The 27,601-nt window shown below is 34.5% G+C and overlaps 1 protein-coding gene across 1 annotated transcript in view; it reads right to left on the reverse strand.

Moving 5' to 3' along the window:
• Nucleotides 1-14,251: 14,251 nt before the first annotated feature.
• LOC150095947 (transmembrane protein 242) overlaps nt 14,252-27,601 on the reverse strand; it is a 94,194-nt gene continuing 80,844 nt past the window's right edge. The window contains exons 3-4 of the mRNA XM_090408863.1: nt 26,733-26,870; nt 14,252-14,467 (exon numbers count right to left, since the gene is read on the reverse strand). Coding sequence (XP_090264989.1) covers nt 14,321-14,467; nt 26,733-26,870 — 285 coding nt within the window. The 3' untranslated portion in view covers nt 14,252-14,320. The remainder of the gene's footprint in view (nt 14,468-26,732; nt 26,871-27,601) is intronic.

Below are 27,601 nucleotides of genomic sequence, written 5' to 3' on the forward strand. Positions count from 1 at the left end.
TGGTGAGGCAGCAAGCTCTGATTCTAAGGCAGCTGAGGAATTTGTATAAACCTTTGCTGAATTGATTGAAGCCAAGGGAAACATCCCCCAACAAGTTTTCAACTGTGGCGAGACCGGGCTCTTCTGGAAGAAGATGCCAAGCAAAACTTACATAATGGCAGAAGAAAAGAAGATGCCAGGTCACAAGCCCATGAAGGATAGGTTGACCCTCGCACTGTGTGCAAATGCGAGTGGCGACTGCAAGATCAAGCCGCCTTGTATACCACTCAGAAAACCCCAGAACCTTCAAGACACAAGGTTTTAAAAGAAAAACTACAGGTTATGTGGAGGGCAAACCCAAAGGCATGGGTCACCAGGCAGTTTTTTGTGCAGTGGGTCAACTTGGTCTTTGGTCCTGCCGTTAAGGAATTCCTCGAGGTCAATGACTAACCCCTGCAAGCCCTTCTCGTCCTTGACAATGCTCCTGCCCACCCACCAAACCTTGAGGACGACATCCTCGATGAGTTCAGCTTTATAAAGGTTCTCTACTTTTCACCCAACACCACCCCTATCTTAAAGCCCATGGACCAACAGGTGATCTCCAATTTCAAGAAACATTTTACCAAACACATGTTCCGACGCTGCTTTGAAGTTACGGAGAGCACAAACCTCATCCTTCGAGAGTTCTGAAAGGACCACTACAACATTGTCATATGCCTCAACATTATTGATATGGCCTGGCAGGGTGTTACAAAAAGGACCTTGACTTTGAAGGATTTAGACCTGAACGGGAAGTGCTGGAGGAGATTTTGTCCCTCAGAAAGTCCATGGGCCTGGAGGTGGATGAGGGAGACATCGAAGACCTTGTCGCCGCACATTCCGAGGAACTCACGACAGAGGAGTTGACGGAATTGCACACGCAGCAACATACGGAGGTTCTGCAGGAGATTGGTACAACCGTGGAGGCATAGGAGATTATCTTTTCAAGTGAGATAAAGAAAGTGTTGGCAATGTGGGAAAAAGTTTCGGACTTTATTGAAAAGAAACACCCTGCAAAAGTTGCAACTGGTCATGCAGTGGCACTATTTAATGACACTTGCCTAACTCATTTCAGAAACATTCTAAAAGGGAGGAAGAAACAAAGCTCCTAGGACAGGTTTCTATTGAAATGCCCTGTGGATGAAAGTGACGAAAGCGTGGCAAAAAAGAAAAAATTAATACCATACACTAATCGGCTCCGCCAACATCTGTTTATTTCTTTAGATTCTCTTTTACATATATGTATGTACACTATTTGGTTTTATTTGTTTGTATACAATATTTGTTCATTATAAATACATTATTATAAAAAAATTGGAGTGGTACGAATTAATCTCAATGGGGAAAATTGATTTGAGATACGAGCATTTTGACTTACGAGCTCGGTCATGGAATGAATTAAACTCATATCTCAAGGTACCACTGTATATATATATGGAAGCTTAAGATCAAATTGACAGATCTTGAAAGTGGAACACCATGGAAAGATGTTTGGTGTTGTTATATTTAATTTATTATTGAATACACCTTAATTGGAAGATTGGATTATAAGAATTATTGTATTATTATTTTTATACCAAAGTCCTAGGCTTGATTCCAGTCAGTGACGTGAGGAGCTTAAGGATCTTCCTCAGCCATAGCCAAGTTTGCCAGTCTTGGGTGTGGACAGTAGGGTTTTTTTTCCCCAGTTTATCCTGGGGTTTTTCATCCTGCAAAGCAGGCAAACCGGCCTTGAGAACTCAACACTACGGGACATAAGATACACTGGGGCATAGGGCTGACCACCTTATCTTGTGAACGGTTTGAGGTCCGATGAGTAACAAACCCTCGACACCGCAAGGTAAAAGAGAGTAAAAGGAAGATGAGATATATAAGGTAATCGGACATAACATCTAGCATATATTAAATATCAGTGTTGTCTGTTGATTGGCACTGAATTATGGATTACTAGTTGCTACTTCATAATTCAGATCTGAATTGCTGAGAAGGATTAATGGTAAGGAAGAGATCAAGGATGTCTGAAGAATGGTTAGAATGGTGTGATATTCTGGTAGATATTGCAAATGATTTGTGTAAATAACTGGTGATAAATGCTTGCTAGATCAGTGAAGTTAAAAAAAATTGATTGAAATTGTGAATACCGAAATCTCTGAAGAAAATGACCTTGCTATTAGAAAGTTGGATTGGAGAAAATCAACATTTAAAGAAAGGAAATCAAAATGTTTTCAACAGGTATATGTATGAAAAGGCTTAGGTGTTGATGGCTATTCATAACAATGCTTCAAAAGAAAAACAACACAAGAAGAGATAGTTATCAATTTATTCAACTTGCTAATATTTCATTAACATAAATTTATCCATAAACCAACAGTTTGCTGCGCTGTGTGAATAATGTTTTTTTGCAATTTGGCTTCTTGGCATAGATACATTATGTGTTTCTAGCATGTTTAAACAATCAACATCGAAAAATACACTTCACCATAAAAAAAAAATTAAATAAATAAAAATCTGTCTTCCTTTACCAGACATGCTAGAGACAAAATTACCAAATGGTTCATTATCCTTTTGTGTTTATAGAACACCCACACATATAGGAAAGAACTTACATAAGCAATCACATCACCACCCATCCCAACAGTATAGCATCCTCAAAACATGTTAGGATCTTAAAGGAGTAAAACAGCACCCCACTGGGAAAGGATTAAAAATAATATTCAGTTCTTCTAATCTAATATTTCTTCTCAGTTACAGAGATATCACCAGGGAGTAAAATATGAAATTGTAATATACACACAAAACTAAGTTAAACACATAAATGAAAGATGAGTCTTAAGTAGGCGGGGCACTCCCTATGGACACCTGTCAGCAGCCTAGGATGTAAACTGAGATCACAAAGTAATCTCAATGTATTCACCAACATGACAAACTCTAACTCTTTGTTTCTGATACCCCTAGCATTCGTATACTAACAAATAAGTTATATGCATGTTTCTTTGTATACTTTTCTCTAGTCTCTGTGACACAGTTGGAGAACATGTAGATTTCTGTTCTTATCTAGTGCATTACTTATGCAGACATCCTTGTACATGCTTGATAAGTCTGAACTGGATGAACAGAAAATTGTTCTCTCTTCATAATCATTTCCATGTTAATACATATTGCTATCATTAATACGGTTACATAACATAGTCACTCTTTCACATAGATTCTCATCATAATCTAGCTTTCCCAACTCTCTGTCAGATCTCATATCAATTAATAATTTCTTCAGACTCCTGATGCCAAATGCACTCAAGTGTATACCATCTCTCTTATACAAATCCATTCTTTGCAAACTCACCACCACCACACACACACACACATATCCAAATACTTGCAACCATTCTTTCTACACAGCTTACACTTTGAATTGTTTACTATTATAGCTCTTCTTCTTTATTTATTTCTATCATATCTAGGTAATATACTTACAGTGCTGATAATTTTCTTCAATTCACATGAAAACACAAGGAAATAATGTTTATCGAAAAGATATTTCAGCCTGAATATCCATAGGCCATCATCAGTGGCAATGTAATTACAAGGTAGAATGTGAAGAATGGATTAATTTGAAGCAGTGAAAGTTGTGTGTTATTACCTAGAACAATGCAAAGGTATAACTGAGGAAACACTGTATTATTAGTTATTAAAAAAAAAACTTTAATGCCGAGTGGTTAGCATATCTGCTCTCCAGCCAAAAGGCTGCAGGTTTGAATCCCGCTGTGGGCATGAATGTTTGTGACTGTCTGTGGAAATACTAGTGGTAGATGGCATTGGTGTAGTTGTGGTCAGTTGGTGGATTGTGAGTGGTGGAAACTGAGTTGTAGAGTAGCTGCCCTCTCTCAATGAGCCTTTGGACTTCCTGGAGGTGACAAATAATAATAAAGACTCTTCCATATCTTAAATACTGAGAGGCAGTCCCAATTTAAGTTTGGACGGTGAAGTAAAGTTTCAGTGCTTTCTTTAAATAAATGTTCAGATTTATAGAGACAAGATGAAGTAAGTGCATTTTGGACCATAGGATATTATGGTCCATATCTATTCCTTGCTGTGCCAGCCCAGATTTCTTGTGCTGATGAAAGACGTTCTTGTATTCTCTTTGCTATTGATCATCCCGTTTGTCCAAGTAAGAACATCTAGTAGTCAGTTTCATTTTCTGAGTTCGCTGTTGAATGAAGTTGTATGCCTAGATGCAGACATCATACAAAAACTTAAAACTTATTTTGCTAGAACCTCTTGGTTCTATGGTCTACCTAAGGAAGGCATTCCTCTTTGTCTAATTGCAGACTGTATAGATTCACTTACTCATTGCAAAGACAAATTTTTAGCACATTCATTAAAAGCCCAGATTAGTAATTCCTGCTTTATAAAAATTTCATCTGATTTTCTAGATAAAGTGAAAAATGTTTCCCTCCACCCCACTGATTTAATGGTTAGTTTTGATATACAATCTCTCTTCACTAATGTAACTCTAGAAGATACACTTACATCTGCTTTCACAAGCCTTTCCACAGGATATAGTGAAATTATTTGACTTTGTTATTCACTCTGGATATTTTCTTTGTCAAAAGAAGCTTTACAGTGAAGTTGAAGGAACTGCCATGGAAAGTCTGCTCTCTCAAGCTCTTGCCAACTTCTATTTAGAACATCCTGTTTTCATCCATATCCTTCATTTTGGGTTCGCTATATAGACAGTGTTTTTGCAATCTAGCCCCATAATGAAGAAACATTACCTACCTTTTTATCTAATATAAATAATCTACATCTACAAATTAAATTTACTATGAAAATAGAATAGGACATATTATTCTTCTTAGATGTTCTAATCCTCTGCTCATCGCAAGGAAAACTAATTACCTCCTTTTATCAAAAGCCTACTTCACTGGACACTACTTTCAACAACAATCTGCTCACCATCCCTCACAGCAAACTGGAATTATCAAAACTTTAGTGCAAGTATTCACATCATATGTTGTATGGTGTGAATAATTACAGCAGAAACTCTTAAACATGAAACGATATGAAATTCAATGCTTCTCAGAAAAAACCATATCTCTTTGATTCCTATAATCCTAGCTCAAATAACAATGAAACAATATTATGTTGAGTCCCTATCCCATACATTTCTGGCATATCAATTAATTTCCAGAATTCTTAAGAAATACAATTTAGTGGCTACATTTATTCCTGTCAACAGATTATCATCATGGTTTCCATCTTTTAAAAATAAATGCTCCCCTCTAGCTTTTCATGGCCTTTGGCAAGTGGTTCCTTTTAACTGTCATTGTTTTCACTTTGGACAAACTGGACACTCAGTGGTAAAGAGAATACAAGTACACAAATCTTACATCATCGACAGGAAATCTGGCCTAGTACAGCACGGAATAGATATGGACCGCAATATCCTATGGTCTGAAATGCACTTCATCTTTGTCACTCTAAATTTGAATGTGTATTTAAAAAAAGTGCTGAAGCCTTACTTCATCATCTGAAATTAAATCAGAATGACTACCTCTCATTATCTAAGATATGTTTAATACATTATTTGATGCCTTCATTTGAGGTATGTTGAAGGAATGGGCATTCCACTATTACCTGTCTTCAACCCTTGATGAACTGAGGCAAGTTCTCAACCCTATGCCCATGGGAGCATTTGCACCCACTGTCAATTATTAAATAAGGAAAAAGTAAAATCAAAACTGGAAAATATGTCTCCTCCTAGTAATAATATTTATTGAAATCATAAAAAACATTAGGATTTATGTTATATTATGAACATTTTGTAATTCCTCTCTTTGAGTGCAAGTGTTACCAGTGCTAATTTGTGCGTATATTTTATGTATTTAGTCTACTGGTAACCGCGTGCTTGAGGGATGCATCACCACTTCACTGGTGTTGTCAGCACGCTTTGACCATACATTGTTTTTTCGTGTTTAAAAATTTGCCCCAAAATGAGTAATCCAAATAAAAAAACAACAAACCTATAAATTCAACAACGATTGGGAAGAACACTGTTGTTTTATTCAGAGTAAAAAGAAATGTTTTTGCTTTGTGCGATGGTTTAATTTAGCTTTATAATAAATGGTACATGTGTATTTATCCTACTTTCATAGTTAATTTGTTAATTGTTATCATTTGATATTATAAGCAAGTATAAATTTTCATAGATGAAAATACTGGTGCCAACCACTTTCTTCCTAATCTCGAATGCGCTCGCAACCATAACCAAGTTGAGAAGCCCTGAAATAACAAATAAAACTACACGGTACGTCCAGAAGATATTCTAACATTTGTTCTCCAATATGACAGAGAACCTTCACATGTGCCATGAAGGTGCTTATTTCATGCATGTAATCTACCATCATTAATGCTTTATTCAACCAAGATTCCACCGATAGTTCTGGATGTACATATCATCACGTGTATTTCTTCGTTAATAAACCCAGTTATGCCATAACACATATAGTTATAGTTATTCAGTACTTTTTGTTTTCACTATATTGTAGTTGATTTCATTGTCCCAGCACTATTCATTTTAAACATTTTGTTTATTCTTTAAAATGGAGACTATTGTAGAATAAGACAAGTGAAACTTGGAGACAAGTTACTTCACTTTCTTTCTAGATTTGAAAAAAAAAGAAATGTTCATGTTTCTTTTACTAACAGTAAACAGTATTGCTGTTTGCTTCTTGAAGGATTTTGGATTTTCAAATTCATTTTTCCTACTTCTGAACATTTTGAGGTCAAAAATATGTAACTGTACAGTGAATAATTTTAAATTAAAGTGACAATAAATGAATAGCAAGGAACGAACTTACAACGGTTCACTTTGGTTGCATGCTGTAGATCAATTCCTCTCTTCATCTATAGGCAATTTGGACACAGCAACCCATACATAGTGATGTTATTTAAATTATTCAAACTAGTAAGCCTCCATAGCTCAGTCAGTATATAGATGGGCCCTTTGGTTGGAAAGACACTTCAGTTCAAATTCCATCTAGAATGCAAAGAACCTTTATCAGGGCTTTTCAGCTGGTAGTAAGTTAGATGGTCTGATATGGAGATAGTAGGGCCTCCCAGAAACTTGGGTTTTTTATCCTGCAAACCAGGCAGAAGAACACATGCAATTTACAGCATAGCAGACAATGCGGAGAGAATTAACTGTCCTCTCATAAGTGGATCAGGTTTCTGAAAAAGTCAAGTTGCCTGCTGTGGTAGGCTATTGAGCCTGGTATGAAAAGGAAGATGGGGATAATTCAAGCAAGTCAAAATACAATTCTAGGTTGTATGTCAGTAATCAGCCATTGAAGGATATGCATCACAATCACCTACTTTTGCAGCATGACATGAAATGCCATGCTGCAAAAGTAGGTGATCATATATATATATATATATAAATATATATATATCTATATATATATTTGCAACATGGCATTTCATATAGTCAAAATATAAAATTTTTACAGTGTTTTGTAAAAGTGGGAGTCATAAACCAGAAGATTTGTTGTATACTCTTAAAAATTACTGGGCATCAAGACAGTTGCAATCTTCAATGCTCTCAGGTTCTTGGAATGATAAGGAGTGTCTTCATTTTGAACTCTCCTGAGGCATTTGATCCCAACATCAACAGACATTCTTTTGATGCCTTATGTCTTGGCAACTTCTGTTCTTTCTTCATAATGTACATATTTTTCCAGTTTTGTTGAAGTCAAACACCCGAATAGGTGAATAACTTAGATAAGTTCTTCAAAATTTTCCCACAAATTCATTAGCTTCAGCTCTAATTGCTGGTGTGACCTCCCTTGACCCATAGTTTGTTTGATTCTTTATTAAAATACTTAACCATAACTTGCTTTAAATTTAAATGTGCAACTTGGATCTTTTTTCAGATCAGAAAATATGGTGTATACCTTTTCACATATCAATTCTGCCAACATACTTTAATCTTTTTCAAGAGTTTCATTTTTCTCTCTGCAAACCATTTCAGTTTCATTTCAAGAAGCAGCAAAATTACTTTACTTGGCTTAACTACTTGCATGTTTTGCAATCGTATGGTATTTGTCTTTACTGATGGTATTGCCTTTCACAATTGATCATCATATTAAATCAGTATGCAGTATCAGCCACATGTTCAAGGAGAACATGTGGCTCTGATATTGCATACTGTTTATATTTCATTTATATGTTTATGTTCAATAAACTTTTTAGGTATACTGTTTTATTTTTTTTTTTTAATCATCAGAACTAGGTAAAACAGCCACTAATCACTAGAGCTTGTGTTTAATCATAAAAAATGTTTAAATATTCTGAAATTCCAAAACATACATATGTATTTGTACTCTAAGAGTGCACCTTTTGAATGCATGTCAAGTGTGACCTGTGACCAAATATTCTCTTCTCACACATCATTTCTGCCAACATGCTGTATCTTTTTTTTTTTCCCCTTCCCCTACATCTAATTGTAAACCCTTCAGTAGTTTTCTTTCCAAGAAGCACTAAATTCCTTCTTTAGTGTTATCACTCGTATGGAGCTTTGTGCATGCATTGATAATAATGATTTATTATCAATGCAAAGCCCTTAATAATGATAACTTTCATAGCTGAATGTGACACTAATACAGTTTGCACTGTATTAGTGTAACCTCTTGACTGTTTCAAGTGCAATATGTGCTCACAAAATTTTTTATTGCTTTTTCATACCAGTACTATCCACTACTGGTGGATAGTACCACATGAGATCAGACAAAGCAAATGTAAGATATATTCTTTTCCTCTGACTAAGTGGAAACAAAAATGAATCTCTAATACATGAATATGCAAAAATACATTGTGTATGCTTTTCTGTTTATTATTTATTTTGTAGCATGACATCTTGCTAGTTCAGCATAGATGTCATCAAATTACACGTTTGAAGGGGGAGGGGGGAAGTCACTTGCCTCAAAAAAAAAAATAAAAATAAATAAAAATAACTGCACTTGACCAAGATGTCTTTAAATGCATTCTAAAAGAAAAATTACAATAATGTGGATATCACATTAAACAGATACCTGCTGTATTTGCAACACAATGTTTCTTATGGTAGTCTTCAATGAGCTGTATTTTTTTTAATACCTGAGCATTAAATGTATCATCATTGTAATCTATTGTATTTCATATCTTTCAGTTGGGATTACATGAAACAGATTGATATAGCAAGCTATGTAAGGATTTAAGGCTTATTTCACAAAGACTTTCTATATTTAATCCTGGAGATAATAAATAATTTAAAACTGAACACAGAGTCTGGATTTATTTTTAATTATTGAGACTTCATTATTAAATTAAATTTATAACTATATAGATCATATTTTTTAAGAAGTGTCAATTCTGGTGTTTGCTTATTCTTCTGAATGAGATAAAAGACCACCACCATTTTGCTTATTGGAGGCCTTAAGTAGTATTAGGAAAGCACATTTCTAGAACAGGACTCAGAATGTATGTAACCTTTAGTCCACCTGCTGTGCTAATGCTACTGTTTTACAATCATCTGTAGATTGGACTTACACAAAAATTAGTTCAGAGTTATTTAAGCTGGCTAAACTGTTTACACAATGTGTTAATGAATGCATGAGCTGATTAAATGAAATTTTAATTTTTAATTTGTTTTCAACAGTTTCAGTGATTTCTGATTCAGCATACAGTAATGCCTTAATATGATAATGTACTATTATTAGTAAGAAATATAGTAATTCTCCTAACTAAAACATTAACTCAATTTATTTTAACAAATTATAAGAAAATTTTGTGACAACTAAAATTTATCTTCTAATGATAATCTCTTCTTCCTGTCATGGATTTTAGGCTAAATGACCTGTTCTGGTGTCATGCTCATTGCTTTCTTGGTCTTCCAATTTTTTTTCCGTTTATTTTATATCTGTATAGTATTTTTGGCAGTCTGCTATTGTCCATTTGATTTAGATGTTCTGACCATTTTTGTTTATATGGTGCTTGGAAATAGTCAACAAACACCCTGATGGGCAAGATGCATCATGCCATTTAACAAGTCACATTTGTAGATTGTGTAAATTGAAGGAATATGATGCTCCCAAGTCAGTGCAACTGTGCCTGGATGAAATGGCTGCAAGAGGGGGAACTGACGGGGTTTGAAAGAGGCATTGTGATAGGATACCATGTTGCAGGCCTATCTGTTTGGCAAACTGTTGACAAATTGGGCCATCTGAGGTCAACAATCAGTGATACCATACTGAGATGGAAGTGCAAGGAGTCCACTGCAAGTGCTACTCATCAAACGTGGCCATTCGTCAGCTGACACATTGTTTGCAGAATTCCAGACATCGACTGGAACACAAATATGCACAAGAATATTCAGAACTGAGGTCCTCAACAATGGTTTACATGGCAGGACCATAATATGTAAGCTCCACATTACCCAAACCAACAAGCAACATCATCTTCAGTACTGCAAAGAACGTGTACAGTGGGATGTGAAAGCTTGGCAAGCTGTGTTATGGAATGACGAATCATGCTACACCCCTCTACTGAGCAGTTGGACAAGTGTGGGTGTAGTAGTGAATGTCTCTTACCAGAGTGTGTAACCCTAACTATGAAATTCAGAGGTCCTGTTTTAATCTCAGATCTCTGTTTGTGATGCTACAAACATTGAACTCTGAGATGTCTCTGAACATTCTGGTCAGTGCTTCCTACTTTGTGGCATTTCTACAAAACTGACCACTGTCTCTTTTGGCAAAGACAATGCACCATGTAATAAGGCTGCCGCTGTAACTGCGTGGTTTATGGACATGAACGTCGCCACATTTGAATAGCTCCACAGAGCCCTGATCTACTGAACATCTCCGGAATAAACTGAAGTCTTGGATGAGGTCAAGGGATGTTTGCTCCACAACAGTCCAGGACCTCATGACATGCCTACAGGAAAACCGGTCCAAAATTCCCATTGATTGCTATCATATGCTTGTGAAAAGTATGCCCTGTAGGATTGCTGTGGTGATCACAGCGAAAGGAGGTCCTGCATTTTATTAAGGTGGGCACCAAGGTTGTTTATTCCTCACACTATGGTGTCTGTTGACTTCTTTCCAAGCATTGTATTCACTTATATAGTGGTTAATTGATTTTGTAGTGAGGGATTGTAAAATTAATTTGTTTTATGATCCCTTGGTATATCCAGCTATTTTTCTGAGAAACTTCATTTCTGCTGTTTGTATTTGTTTTTCATTCTTTTTTATGGTCCATGTTTCACTTCCATAGGGACATCCAGAAAGTAAGTTCCATTTTTAAATATTTTCACTGCAGCGCTGCGATCGCAATGGTGCTCGTGCGTTCTGAGTTTGTTAATTCGTTAGCAAGGCATTGGTGCCATTTTCAGACATTCTTGCAGTGCATATGTTTCTTGGTGTGTGAGAAAATTGAATCACCCGCTGCATGTGAAATTAGATCAGTTATCTGTTTCTTGAATGCGCAGAACGTTAAAGCAGCTGAAATTCATTGGCAAATTATTGAGGTTTATGGAGAACATCCAATGAGTGATGTGTAACACAACAACTTCTCACCACCTTCAGCTGGGAACAATTCTATCATCCCCCCCCATATAGTCCTGACCTCGCACCAAGCGACTTTCACCTGTTCAAACATCTGAAATCTTTCCTTGATGGCAAGGTCAAAGAAGCAGTCAATATGTGGTTTGCATCATACGCGGCAACCTATGAAGGTATACAACTCTTGGTGCCCTATTATGATAAGTGCCTGAACAATGGCAGAAATTATGTAGAAAAGTAGTGAAAGATGTCTACTTTAATATCCAATAAAGTTTTTTTTGTAAGTATATTTTTGTTTCTCTGACAGCCCATCAGAACTTACTTTCTGATGTGTTTTTGTATCAAGGATGGCTTAAATATATTATTTATTATGCCTGTATCTTTTTCATCTTCATATGATAAGTTGCATCCCAGGTATTTGAAAGTATTTACTTGTTCTAATATTTTATTATCTCTCACTATTTTACTTCTTATTGGGTTTTCTCCTTTAAAAGCCATTATTTTTGTCTTTACTTTTGATATTCTCATATTATATTGTTCTGAAATTTCATTTAATGATTTTACTGTTCTCTGTAAATCATCTCCTGATGTAGCTAATACAGTTTGATCATCTGCAAATAATAGTGTATCTTTATTTATGGGTTTATTTGTATACCAAATGGGTTATGCTGTTTCCAGATCCTTGTGATCTAGAAACAGCATAACTAATCCTCTGCTTTTTAATATAAAATAAGTTTATTTGGAAACAGCATAACCCATTCGATATACAAATAAAGATATACTATTCTTTTTAGATGATCAAACTGTATTAGCTACATCAGAAGATGACCTTCAGAGATCAGTAAAAATCATTAAACGAAGGAGAGGTGATAGGGTACATTCTTGCCATACTCCTCTTGGTATGTCTTTCCATTCTAATTTGACTACTATTTTATTTCCTCTGTATATTTCTTGAATAGACTGTATGTAAGAGCTGGTTTAGTATATTTGGATCGGTTAATATTTTAAATAACATTTGTCTATTAATTTTATCAAATGCTTTTTCATAATCAATGAAGGCCATGCATGTTTCTTGCTGAAATTCTCTTTGCTTTTCAATTAATATTTTTAGAGTGAAAATTGAATCTATGCAAGATAGGCTTTGCCTTTTCGGAATCCATTCTGTTCTTCTAGTGGTTTGTTCTCAGCCATACTGTTTAGTTTCTCTTTTAGTATTCCTGAATATATTTTGTACCTGCATGTAACAGATTAATTTCCCTATAGTTAATGCAATCATCTTTATTTCCTCTTTTATAAATTTGGATAACCAGTGCTTTTTTTCAAGTGTTTGGAGCTTTTCCAAAAATTCAGACCATGTTAAAGAACTTCAGAAATCTTTCATTAAAAATTTCTTCTGCATTTTGTACAGTTGCATGTTTATGTTGTCTTCTCATTTATTGTATTTTTTAGTTCTGATATCATAATATTTTCTGATAGATCATTCTTTGTTGTATAAAATTTTACTTCTTTATTATCATTAATTAGTCCAGAGATTTTGGAAATTAGTTATCCATTTTTCTAAATCTACTGTTTGTAATTTTTACTTTTTTTTTATTTCTTTGTTCATGTATTTTATAGGTTTTAGCTGGTGGCTTAGTTATAATTATATCCCCTGTTCTAGTTCAGCTAAAAATTTTTCCTATCTCTAAAATTTTCCTTACTTCTCTTTTTGCAATTGCACTGTTTCTTTTGTATTCTATTTTTGCTTCAGCTGTCTTGAAATTGAGCCATTTCTGGTAACTTTTTTTTTTTTTTTTTGGTTTTATTATCTTTTCTATTTCTTTGTCCCAGTTTCGTAGTCCTTTTTCTATTCCATTTATTTTTTATTCCTAAGCTTTCTGTTGGTGCATTTGTCAGAATTTGTTTCAGATTTTCTCATTTCTATTCTGTCTTTTATTCATGTATGGTTTCTGATTTTAAATCAGTGCATTCTTGATATTATTGTCTAGTATGAAGATCTTGTAACGAAGAAATTTTATAATTCAGTTGATAGTTATTTTCCACTTTATTTTTAGCCATTTTGGTTTAAATTGAATTTTTGCCAATACCATAAAATGATCAGGGTTTAATTCAAAGCCTTGATATATTCTTACATCTAGGATTAACTAGATGTAAGAATATATCAAGATTTAATTTAAAATTTGTGATAATGTAATCAATAACTGACTTGCATCCTCTGGATGATCATGTATATTTATGTATTTCTTTATGTTTAAATACTGATTTCATTATTATAAATGACTCGCAGTTTGTGTCCATTTTGATTACATTTATTGTCACCAAATCTCCCTATGCTTGTATTATATTTCTGGTATAAATAGTCTGTTTTTAGTTGTTTTAATCTATGACTTTCTGCAGTTCTTTGTAAAAGCCTTTGCTGTCTTCTTTCCCCTTCTCCTGGTGCATGTCCCAACTGTTGTTATGTGACCTCTTAATGTTTTGAGTCTAATTTCTATTACGATTAATGTCTTTCTTAATAATGGTTAGTGCACAAAGATTCAGATATGGCATAAATATGAAACGACAAAAAACTAATTTTCTTTCCAAAATGCATTTGTTTTGAAAAAACTCTGGAGAACATGAAGAATAAAAGCAGCTAAAAATGCAAGATGTCAAAACTTTTAATTCATGAGCAGTTACACATATTTACACTGACAAGGCCCCTATAAATACTACTTTGCAGTTTTGCTTTTTTTTTGGTCTTCCTCAATAATGTAATTAATTAAATCTCGAAATGAATTAAAATCACTTCTTCCTTCTGGTGCCTTTTTAGGAATTTCTGGCAAAATAGAACCGATCTTAATTCGAAATTCTTGTAACTGTTATAAAATAAAAATAATTTATAAAGTAACTATAAGTCAAATCAGCTACATTTATTAACCAACAGTAGCAAGTACAGTCAATTCTAGCAAACTCACATTAACAAAAGGAATGGTTTGTTATAGTGCAAAGTTCACTGAAGCAGTGCCATAGTATGGCACTGCTTCAGTGCTATGTAGCGAAAACATTTTGGTAGTTTGTTATAATAAGAGTGCACTGTAATAAGAAGTAACCATAAAAAAAACAAGAATTCTTATTTTTAATGACAATCAATGCAAAATAGTGTTTTATCATCCTCATCAAATTATTGATATGTACGCTTAAGGGATGTACAGGATTCTGTGATACTACATGAAAAATTTACTGGCTCATTTCGTATTGACAGTTTTCCTCCAAATTAGTCTGTTATCTGTAAGGACTCCAATATTGTCAAATCTTATATTTCTGTCCTCCAATGGACTTCTAGCTGCATCAATCCACCCAGATATCAGTCTTCCTCTGGGTCCTTTTCCTATCATTATGGCATCAAACCTTTCTTCTTTGATTCTGTTTGTGTTCATGTACCAGCAATGATTAACTCTGCTCACACATCCCTGAATGCTAACAATGTCAAGTTATTTCCTAATATCTTCATTATTATTAATATGATTTTGCCACTGATTCTCTCTGTTCACTCCCCTAATTTTCCTCAGAATGTTCATATGCGTGGCCTTTGATCAGATCTTTTATTCATAACTAGGCTCTTAGATCCATAAAACTGGTTTGAACACTTGTGTACAGCAAGTTTAGTGTTTTGATTAATTTCTCTTTTATTCTATTTATCTTTTTATATCTTTTATGGTTGGCTGAGTGGTTTGCGTATCCGCTCTCCAGCCAAGAGGCTGCGGGTTCGAATCCTGTGTAGGCATGGATGTTTGTGATTGTCCTCTCCCAATATGAACTGGGTCACCATGGGAGTAGTAGACCCAAAACCTCCTGTAATGGGAGAGGCCTTCACCTTGCAATGGGTAGAAAATAGACTGTTATTTTTATTTATCTAAATTTCTTCAGAATAACCAATATTTTCCATGTTTACATACCTGATAGCTAATTCCTTATGCCCAAAAGACTAAGAATAACAGCTAAAAATGGCAAGATATCTGAAGATAAAAGTGTAGAACTCTTACTATGGAAGAACCACTTTGAAAAACTATTGAATAATTCATCAGTGAACTTCACTACAGATGCTTTGTTAGGAATAATAATCCAAAGAGAACGTTCCATTATATGTACAATTTTACAATGCAAGAATTTGAAACTGCATGAAAAACCCAAAAGAATAGAATGAGATAACATCTGGACTGGATGGTATAAAGGTACAGCTCTAGCTACAGCCAACATTTCATTACAATGGAGAAAAAGTGTAATAATACCAGTACCCAAAAAAGGAAATCTAAACAACCCAGAAAATTATGGAGGAATCACATCCTGCTTCCTATCACTCTAAAAATCTGTAACAAAATGCTTCTAAACCAGCGTTTCCCAAACTTATGGATGCCAAGGACCCCCCCCTTTGGAAAAATTAAAATATTTCATGACCCCCATCTAAAAAAAGAAATCGGAATGCAGACATATATTATTATAATATTTATTGTATTTATATTCAAGATTTTGTGTTTGTAATCTTTTTTGTGCTTCTTATCAATACCTTTGAAATGAAACTTATATGAATAAGCATATATTTACTAATATTCATTAAGCGCTAAAATACGCAAGAAGCAAAATTTCTGAACCAACACCAATGTGTGATTTTTTCGATTAAAATATAAAAAAGAACAAAAAAGAAATAATAAACAAAAATTAAACACGTTTCTTTTAAGATTTAAAAAAAAATCTACTTAGTCTTAAAACATTTTAAATTTGCTTTCATTATTTCACGGTCCCCTCAACAAAACTTACGGCCTCTAAGGGGGCCGCGGCCGACAGTTTGGGAAGCGCTGTTCTAAACTAAACTGAACCACACATACATAACACATTTTTCTATTCAAAAATCAAGGTTTCTTGAAAAACACATCCATTGTCTTAGAAGACTGCTGGAGGAAGCATAAAAACCTTCCTTTAATCTTAAACTTTATACATTTTTTAAAAGCCTTTGATTCAGTCAACAGACAAAGGATGTTCAAAAGGCTTAGTTATTATGGCATACTCTTGAAAATAATAAAAGCAACAGTAGAACCAAACCAAAATTACCATGCAAGAGTAATTGTTAATGGAGAGTTTCTTATTCCTACTGGAGTTCTTCAGTACTGTTTGGTACCATATATTTTTATCATTACCCTTGACTATGTTTTTCAGACTCGTGAAAGATATGGAATAACTCTTCAAGATTTGACAGGCAACATATGCAGTCTTCTCCTTTGCAAATGATATTGTGCTAATCAACCTAACATCCAGACTTCCCAAAATCACCCAGATAATTTAAGTAAAAATATGCAGTATTGATTGGGTTGACAGTCAACAGGAGTGAAATTAAGTCCAAAAAAGTAGAATAGGAAGAAATATTAAAACAGATAATCACACTTTTGAAGAAGTAAAAGATTTTTAGTAACTTGGTTCTTACGCTGACACAGTGAAAAGAAAGTGTAAAAATTTTCAATTCCATAAAAGCTTACTGATATCTGGAAATCCAATCTCTTCATCTGTACAAAACTACCAGTCAAGCCATATTTACATGTGATTCCCAGACATGGAACATCAACTACTCAATGAACAGTTAATATTGCGTTGGGACAACATGCCTTTGATCAATACTAGGATGTACATAACAAGGTCACATTCATAATATTGTTATTCTTGAAGAAAGCCAGCAAAGATCTCTAATAGAAAGAATTGGAAAAAGTCGGCTGAGGTAGGGACACCAATCTCACCTATGCTCGATGCACTTGCTCTCTACAGACCAAGTTATGGACAAAGAGAAAGAGGAAGACCATGAAAAGTTTTAACAAAACATAAGCAAATTCTTTTAAAAGATGAGACTCACCATCTGACATAGACTTTTCCCTGCATTGTTGTTTCCATGCCTATTTTCATAGTTTGTCTTCCGTTGTTGGGTTTTCATGTCAAATTTGATACAGCAGTTATTTAATTTCATTAAGGAATTTTGAAGTTGCACTGGATTTATTTAAGAGTATAATGAGCTGAGATTAACATTTCCCATTTTGATATCCCGTTCAGTGTCCTTTATAATGCAACCCATATATAGATGATAAATACAGGGAAGATAGTGTGCATCCTTGTCTCACATCTGATTTTACAGCAAATCATCTTCCTATAACTCCTTCAATTCTAACTGCTAACCTACAACTTAAATATACATTATATGTATAGTTTGATATAATGTCCAATTTACTCCCATATAACCGTAGTGATATGAACAGCTTTTCTCTTAGCAGCTTGTCATGTGCCTTTTCCAGATCTACGAAACCTGAATAGATATTCTCATGATTTCTCAACTGTTTATCTTAAAGTGAAAATCTGATCTACAAAACCTATTTGGCCTGAACAGAGGTTGTTCATCTTTAAGCATCCCTACTGCTACAGGAACATACAATCTTGTATACTCTAATCTAGTTTGTTTTTCAAGTACATACAACAAAAAGTATATCCACACAATAAAAATATCATCCACATAATGCCACCACATGCGGTATGTGGTTTGAAGATAACTTGTGACAAAACTTTTACTTTGATTTCCATTTATCTGTATCTTAACATTATGCTCATGTGATTATAGTGAGCATAATGACCCATGGATGAGTTTTGGACAATCATGACAGCCAGAGGAAACAAGTAGAAGTTATGGATTACTTCAGATGAAGTATGAGCCCATACATATGATTGTCTGAGAAATGCATATATTTGAACAGAGATGAAAGTTGAACAACCTGTTATGGAGAAGATAGAGGCAGAGGCATGTGCTTTGAAGTGGTATGGATCCAGATAATGGCAAAACAACAATGGCCTTAGAGAATTATGAATTGGTCACCCCCCTGGAAGGAGAAAAAGAACCACTGTGAGAGCGATGGAGAAAAAAGTGTAGAGGATGAGGACTGGAGGAATCACACAGAGTGGAATCTGATAATAGGCAGCTGATGACAAGTAGAGAAGCCTGAAAGAAGAAAATAATAGGAGTTAATACTGGGGAGTCCATTGCTAAACTGCATTTCTGGAAATAAAATTTTCCTTTCTAAGTAAAGGAAGATAATACATGAAAAGATTTGCAGTATCAGGTGGAAATAGATCTTTGAAGATGGTGATAATTTCTTCAATACAAACATTTGTGGATAATGATACTACACCAAAACTGACTAAAATAACTGACTGTTTGCTTTGTATATTTGATATCTGAGCTAAATTTAGTCTACAAAATGAGCTGAATTTTTAAGAAGGAATTTGAGTGTACAGTATGGTTCTTAAGAAACTTGGATAAGCAACTAGGCAGGAATTATAGGTGGACAAACTTATGGCATCTATACTACTGGACAAAAAGGAATGCCAGCTTTGTGTATTTTTGGTACACCATAAATCCAGGAGCGATGAGACATAATTTTTTTTTTTTTTAACATGTGAGAAACCGAATGTACTTTAAATAAGATCATTTAGTCTCATTTTTTGAAGAACAAGTAGGATCGCAATCTATGTAAGTGGATAAAAATTTGACAAATCAGAGATGCTGGAATCATAGTCAGCACTGTTTAACATGAATGTAACATTTCCCTTCTGTGCTGTGAGGATGATTATGTTTTTATTTTTATGCAGTATTTTAAGGACTTTGCTTTCTAATATATTAATATCACTTTGCAGGAGATGAGCTTATAATAGAGAGGATATAGAAATAAATGTAGTGTTTAATGCATCTTTTTGAGACTGATGTAATAGCATGTAAAAATTTAGTTCAATGGTTATTACATTAAACCTACAAGTGCTCTTGCTATTTTATTGTTATCCAATTATTTACTCACTTCTCTCACATCGATCCTTTCCAAAATAATAGAAAAATCCATTAAGTGCTAACTTCCATACTATCTAGTAAGCCATTGCAAATGCAGATTCTATCACAGCCATTCCAAAGAATATCTTTTGTACATGTCTCCTATCACTGAGAAATGCAGTGGAAAGATCAGGACTAACTCAGTCTAGCTGGCTGGATGCTATTAGCATCTCCAAAGCATCTGACTGGGTCTATCACAAATGTTTTATTCAAAAGATTTATGCCAGGCATTTTACAATCACCCACTCTGCATTTTGTCCAATTTTTTCTCTCTATACATGCAAGAAGGGATTCATCCTTACACCAAAACTTCTCCAGCAGTGTTGCACAACCAAAAGAATGCACCCCTCCTGTGTATTAATGCTCTTTTACTGACAACAAATTCCAATTATAGCTTAGCTAATAACAACATCCAATTTCCCCTCTTCCTCAATGCAGAAACTTGGTGATGAATAAACAAACAAGACCTCAAAAGTATCTACAACTCCTTAAACACTGATCTCCAGTATCCATGAGGAGAAGGATAACCCCAATCAACTACAACCCGAGTTATGGTAAACTATCCCAAAGTACAACGTCAATGCCTGCATTGCGGTTCATATGATCACTTAGGTGGTAACTGTCCTAAATCTAAATGTTTCAACTGCATGGAGATCGGACATATCGCTAATCAGTGCCTCAAACCCTGTCAGAAATGCGAAAGTTCTGAACACTGCGTTAACACCTGTCCTTTTAGAACTTTCGTGGAAAGAGTGGGAGCTCCTGTAGAGCCAATTAGAACACCATATATATCAGCGAGGCATAATGAAGAGTTCCCGGATCTTCCAATTCAATCTAGTAAAGTCGGTGTTTTTAAGCAAACTACACTTGGTAAAATCACAAAAAAAGTGCGTGACCAAATCAGAAATTAACCCCAAAATTCCAGATCTGCAGGAGAAACTTTTCCAGTCAAATACTGATGGAACATCAGTTGAAATTACCAATAATGAACAGGTACACAATGAAATGTAAAAACATTCAACTGTTCTACAATGAGAAACCGGAGAAGAAACAGAAAAGTAAGACAACTGAAAGAGCTTAATATGTAGGCAAGATCATCAAAAAGGAAAGACAAAGTAATAAAAAAAATTGAAGATAAACAAAAAACTACAACTAAAAGAAAAAGAAGTAATAAAAAATGTAAAGATGGAGAAGGCTGTGGATCATCAAATGAAAACTTTTCAGGCTCAGAAGAGTTTATGGATTATGAAGAACCAACTCATGCTAATAAAGAGAAAGCAAGAGATACAATTAAAGAAAATATAAAGTTTACTGATTCAAAGTTTTCTCAGTACAGTTATCATCTACATGAAAAGAAAATAACTAGCTTCCAAATCAAAAATGATAGCCATGAAATTGAAGTAATGGAAAGCAACTGTAAAAAAACTGGAAAACAGTTTACAAGAAGCAAGTTACACAATTGCTTCTTCACAGACTGAAGACCTCATCGGGTTCATCCAAAATTTAGAAGTTAAAGACTTGCCAGTGACACTTCAATAATCATAGCATCTCCTTTCTGCATTGCCTCGTTAAATGTACGAGGATTCCATAGGCAAATTAAACAAGAAACTATACGTAAACTTATGCTACACCATAATATCAGGCTTTTGTTTCTCCAAGAAACATACTTCTGCAGATATAAAAATTTAACAGATAGATATCCACTTCTTTCTTATTGGAGCTTTGGAAGATTTAACAGGGCTGGAGTAGGAGTTCTTATTCTTACCCCCCCCCCCCCTCCTTGGGTCATTCTGTAATATCCAAAAGGGATGCAGAAGAGAGAATCTTGACAATAGATTGGAAATACTGTGGATGTGTAATAAGGTTTATAAATGTTTATGCTCCATCCAATGGAACAGTTAGATGAAAATTCTTCCAGCAATTGGAGCCATATTTATATGGTGCCCACTACATCATAGCAGTTGGAGACTGGAATTGTATTGAAAACCCCACATTAGACAAAATAGGAGGACATCCCAGGGGTGGAAAAGTGAGATATGCACAATTAAAAACGTCTCGACAATGCTCACTAGTAGACATATGCAGGATTCGCAAAACCAATCTCCAGACATACATGAATCAAGGTATCGGTACTCGTATTGATCGAAGTTATATCTCTACTTCCCTTATAAATAGGATAATTCAGATAAAACATCTGACATCAACATGTCAGATCATAATCTAGTTATACCTAAGTTCCACTGCATGGAAAAAGTAGAGATCTCTTCTAGACCATGGAGACTTCCACCAAATTTTCCGTTGATCTTTTCAACTAAATTCCAGACCCTCTGTTTGAATTGGAATAATGTTACCTGGAATTGGGATATGTGGTTAAAATTCAAAAAAAGCAGTAAAGCAGAAAGGAAAAAGTTGAAAGATCTGTGTAAAGGGAGAAGCTGGTTTGTAACAAACCAATGCGATGGTATAGAATGTAACAACATCATTAGAAACATTAACATAGAGAAAGAACTGGAAAGGCAGAAACAAGTAGAAGAAAGAAATTTTAAGATAAGAATACAACAGTACTTAGCAGATAGCCCTTCAGCTTCATTCTTCAATAGACAATTTAAAAATTTCGCAAAGAAAGGACTATCACTCAAATCTGTGTTGATGGAGAAGACATGTCCACCACATTTGGCTATATGATGATATAAAAGAGCTGAGGCCTTTTCTCTCTCTCATGCTATCTATCTGTCTTTTTTTCTCTTAATACTATCAAGCTCTCTTGCACCCCTATACTAACTACTCTAGGCCTATGATGAGCAACCCTTTACTTTTTCACCTCAATAAAGATCAAAACCTGCCTGGGTAGTGACCCTTCCCACAATGCATAGCGTTATACATGTCTGCAAGGAGATGTGCTTTGCATTACGGGATACTAAGACAAGTGATGTGAAGCTTTGCTATGAGTTGCCCCAGTCCTGAAGTACTTCAGGCACAAACTTTGTTTGCTTACACTTGGATAAAGGATTAAACTAAATATATAATTATAGAATACTGGCTTGAGAAGGTGAGACAAATTTTTATGACAGCTTTTTCCTGCTCTTTCAGTTTCTTTTCTTCTGATTCCTATATGGTTTCCTATGCATTAACAAGGTGTACATGTTAAATCTTATATTTTAAATGATATTTTTTATTCATGTTTTTGTTCAAGTTATATGTCTATTTACTATTAAAAGTTACTCATCCATTGAGATCATTATGATTTTGGCATCATAGTTCAATAATGACAGCCTCACTTAACACAATATTCATTCTTTCCTATGCTGTTGACCATGGGCATCTGCAGATCTACTTGTGAAAAAAAAAATTAAATAAAAATTTATTGATGTAATTATTTGTCTCCAAGATATCTTATTATACATTATTTGTCTCCCCTCCTCAGAAAATTTTCTGAGGACACCCATGCTGTTGACTACGTTACACTATGGACTGTATTAAGAAGTTCATATATACACTGTATATAATTCACAAATATCTATCCACCACGATATGTTTTAGGCACTAATTCCAAACAAGACCATATTTCTCTTAGGCTGACTTACATTTCTAACCTTTCTTATCACAAGCAAATTATATATACAGATAACCCTCATATAACGCAGTAGTTATATAACGTGGTCTACAAATTGTAGTAACCCTTGTTCAACAAGGTTTCGATATAACACCACCTACCTACAAATTGCAGTAGCCTTTATCTTTTTATATATTTTTCACCATGTGACTGAAAAATCAAATTTTATCTTCGTTAAATTTGCGTCTGCCTGTATCATGCATATAGTTATAAGTAGGGAATTTATCATCATCATCATCATGCATATCAAGGATTTAGGCCTAGCATGGCGACCTTAGAAGTCATCGTTGAATCGTTTAAGAGGACGTCCTGGTTTTCTTTTTCCTAATGGCTTGTACTTTAAGGCTTGTTTTGGTAATCTTTCTGTTTTCATTCTTTGAATGTGTTCCATCCATTTATGTTTATATTTTTTAATTTTTTCTATTACTGGTTCTTGGTTTAATTCTTTCATAATAAGGGAATTTATATTAGGGAAAATACCCTTTAGCATGCATGTACGTCAATTGTTGTCATCGTTTTCTGCCAGGAAAGTGCATTAAAAATAAATTGTGCTAATCTCAAGCTGAGCACTATTTTCTGGTGAGTTATATACAATATGTAATGCTTTTTTATGTAAAAATTTATTTTTTATAGTAATGGCCACTTAGAGGGCTTTTGCGATATGGTTACAAAATTAGTGACTTAATGAATGGGAAAACAGATTTAGATTTAAATGAGAAGGAACTGAAGCCCGTGTAGCTCAGTGGAAGTGGCGCTTGCATCCTCTGCGCTTGGTCGCTTGAAGTCAGACTTAAGTTCAAGTCTAGTCTCAGACTGGAGGAACTTTTTCTAAGCCTTTCTTCGACCAATTCCTGAGTTAGTCGATCTCTGGCACGGGCAAACGGGTTTTTCCTCCCAGAAACTCGGGTTTTTCATCCCGTAAACTCAAGAAAATCGACCGTAGTACCCACATTATGTCAGACAGTAACATATCTTGTTAGGGTTAGGTACCAAGAGATGGCAGCACTTGTTTGTCAGCCTGCTCATCGGTGGCTGCTATAATTAGTGATAGACGTGGGCCAGCTATCTCTGATTGGCTACCGGTGGAGATTGAACTGCCCACTCAGTCTCCAAAATCTAGATAGGGTTAAAAGGCCTCGCCTACTCCCTATAAGGGAATAAAAGGCATTAGTTGATTTATTTGTTTTATTTTTATGAGAAGGAACTGGTACAGTTAATAGATGACATCAAATCAAATGATGGGGAAAGTTTTGCCGAAGATTCTGATCGTGATGAGTCCATTAAAGAATTCAGTTTAAAGAAATCAGCAGAAGGACTGGACTTGGCAAGAAAGTTATTTTACGGATAATGATCCCTCAATGGAGCACTCTTCATGAGAATTCGATGGGACAATTGGATATTTTTTCAGCTTCATATTATGAACTTAATAAAAAATTGCAGCATAGTGATAAGCAAGATCTCATTACTGACTTCTTGATAACTAAACCAGCTGAAGTATGCAAAGAGAATTATACAAATGATGTCCAAGAGATTTGAAGTGATGATGACATCTGGCCACTCGTAAATAAAGAACATCTACAAAATGTTAGTTTTGAAGACAGTGATGATGATTAAAATATGCACTTTATTTTATTTTGCAATTTTTATAAGTTTATACGATGTATTTATTTCATAGTTTATATGTTTCTTAACTTACATGAATTACCTGAATTAAATAAAAATATATTTTTGTTGGATGTCATTGTTGTTTACATAATTAAAAAAAAAAGATTTCGGATCATAACTCTACTTTTTCTATGTGATCTAAGTCTCGCATAATGTGATTTATATAACGGCACATTTCTATGGAACCTAACATCCACATTATACAAGGGTTACCTGTATTTCTTCGGCCTCAACAAAAAAAAAAAAAAAAAAACTAAGCCCCCACCCAAGATACTATCTTTGCAGCTGCTAACATTTTATAAATCCCAAATCTTTCCAACCTTGGAATACTATTTCCACATTTGAGTAGCACACCATCAAAATTATCTCTAAAAATGATTGATATCATCCAGAAAAGGGCAATCCAGTTAAATGAAGATGGTCCCCCCCCCACACAGATTCTCCAATCACTTTCTCAGAGATGTTTGGTTCTGTTTTTTTTGTCTCTTCTATATATCTGCTGAACTGGCCACCATTAATTTTCCACATTCCTTTAAGCTTCTAAGAATCACAAATAGCTTCTAGTGAATATTCATTTGTTCTCCAGCTTCGAACCTGCATAACAGCTTTTTCACTATATCTAGCTCTGTTCTTTTGAGCAGCTTTCTTTATACTGTTTTCTACAAAGCTTTTTAACAGCTGGAGACTACAATCTCCAGCTATTAAAAAGCATATCAACAGATTCCTACCTTGTGCCCATACATGACACTACATCCTATAGATTATGCAATCCCTCAGGTGTTGAGTTGAAAAATAAAAATTTAAAAAAAGAAAAAAAAAGACATTAATCCTAGTACACTATGAAATATTGACAGAAAATTTCTGGTACAATTCTTTAGTCATATGGCAGGTAGGCCAGGTTTCATTTATAGATTATTTTCATTATACTTCTTTGCCGCAGTGAATTCACATAGAAATATACATCATAAAATTAATATGGAAGATTTAGGAAAACACTATTCAGTAAATAGTGTTTTCCTGAAATTTGCTTTATTAGGTTTTCATTATATTCAATGCTAATATGCAATTTAAATTTTAATTAAATACAGTCATATTTATAAGTTAGTTTAAGATCATGGGATGGCAGTTGTCTACCACACTCTCCCTTCCTGCATTGCCTCTGAAATAAGCAACAGCCATGAGCTCAGCTATTGGTTGAGACCAGTTGCCTTCCAATTTCTAAAAGAGCTCTGCCTACTCCCTTTGAGAAATAAAAAGGCAATAAAGGTTTTTAATGATTTTGAATTTCTAGAAATCATTTTCATGTATCTACAAGATTAACTAATAAAAGAAAAGGCCTAGGCATTATATATATATGCATGTGCTAACAAGCAGGAATAGGGAAGTTATTGTTCCCCTTTATAAGGTGGCATCTGGACTACTGCAAACAGATCTGGTTACCTGGATTCCATGGGGAATGAAGAAGTGGTAAAGAGCATTCAGAGGCAAGTGACAAAGACTGTAGCAAGTCTATGGAATGCTCCATATGAAAACAGATTGAAGGTCTGTGCTTCAAAACCTAGCTGGTAGGCAGAAAAGTGGAGATGGAGACATGATAGAAGCATATAGGTTATTACAGGAATTTTATAGGATTGACACTCAAGACTTTTTCAGTACATTGCAGGAAGGAAGAGAAAAAAGGATCACTCACGGAAATTATGTAAGAGTGTGGTGGGTGTTAGGACTAGATTTTTTTGATTGGAGGGTGGTGAATGGGTTGACATAGGTGGTTATGTGAGTGCTTCATAAATGAATCAGTTTAAGAAAAGGTATGATAGGTATTGTGTAAACAATGTCTAGTATGTGAATCATATATCTCCCATGATGAGTCTTCTGACCCCATGGAGATACCTGCATAATAATAAAAGTATCATATGGTAAAATAAGTTATTAAAAAAAAAATTTATGTAGACCTTACATTTTGAACTCCTAAAACAGTCCAAACTCCATAACAAAATAAGCTGAAACCTGAAACTGCATACAGAGTTCCCCATCCAAGTGCACGAATTGCCAAAGAACTTCCACTTTCTGGAATTTCTTTAGTTCCTAGAATTCCCTATAATTACATTTATTATTCTATTTTAATCCTTGCTTAAACAGAATATACAGATAAAATATTAACAATAATATCCTATAATTAAGGTATTCTTAAAGCAGATTTGTATACTAACTATTAAGAATTTTAAGTTTATTTCAACATCTTAAAATTCTTGATATAGTATTCTCAAGTGGTGGACAAGATACTATGTACGACATGATACTAATACATTATTACTTACTTGACAATTTTCCTCTAGATCAGTCTGTTATTTGTCAGAACTCCAGTAATGTCAGTTCTTACATTCTGGTCTACTAAGGCACTTCTAACTGTGTCAATCTACCTAGATCTTGGACTTCCTCTGTATTATTTTCCTGCTGTCCTGGCATGAGACACCTGTGTATTAACCTTAAAATGACCACATCACCTTAGATTAGTTCTGTTCACATATATTCTGGAATGCTAACAATGTCAAGTTCCTTCTAATTAATATGATAATATGATTCCCACTAATGCCATGTGTTAATTTAATTTTTCTCAATACTCTCTTATATGTGGTCTTCAGTCTTTGATGAACTAGTTTATTTTAACTCAACTTTTAGGTCCATCAGTTAAAATTATTTTGAACATGAGCACTGTCTTGTAAACAAATTAGTGTTTTGACTGATTTCTTTCTTATTCCACACAGTTTACCCCCCCCCCCCCCCACAGCAGCTTTGCTTATCCTACTGCCTATTTCCATAATTAGT

Source organism: Typopeltis vanoorti, chromosome 19, assembly GCF_054136105.1.
Source record: "Typopeltis vanoorti isolate ZY-2024b chromosome 19, IOZ_Tvanoo_1.0, whole genome shotgun sequence".
In the NCBI taxonomy this organism is placed as follows: domain Eukaryota; kingdom Metazoa; phylum Arthropoda; class Arachnida; order Uropygi; family Thelyphonidae; genus Typopeltis; species Typopeltis vanoorti.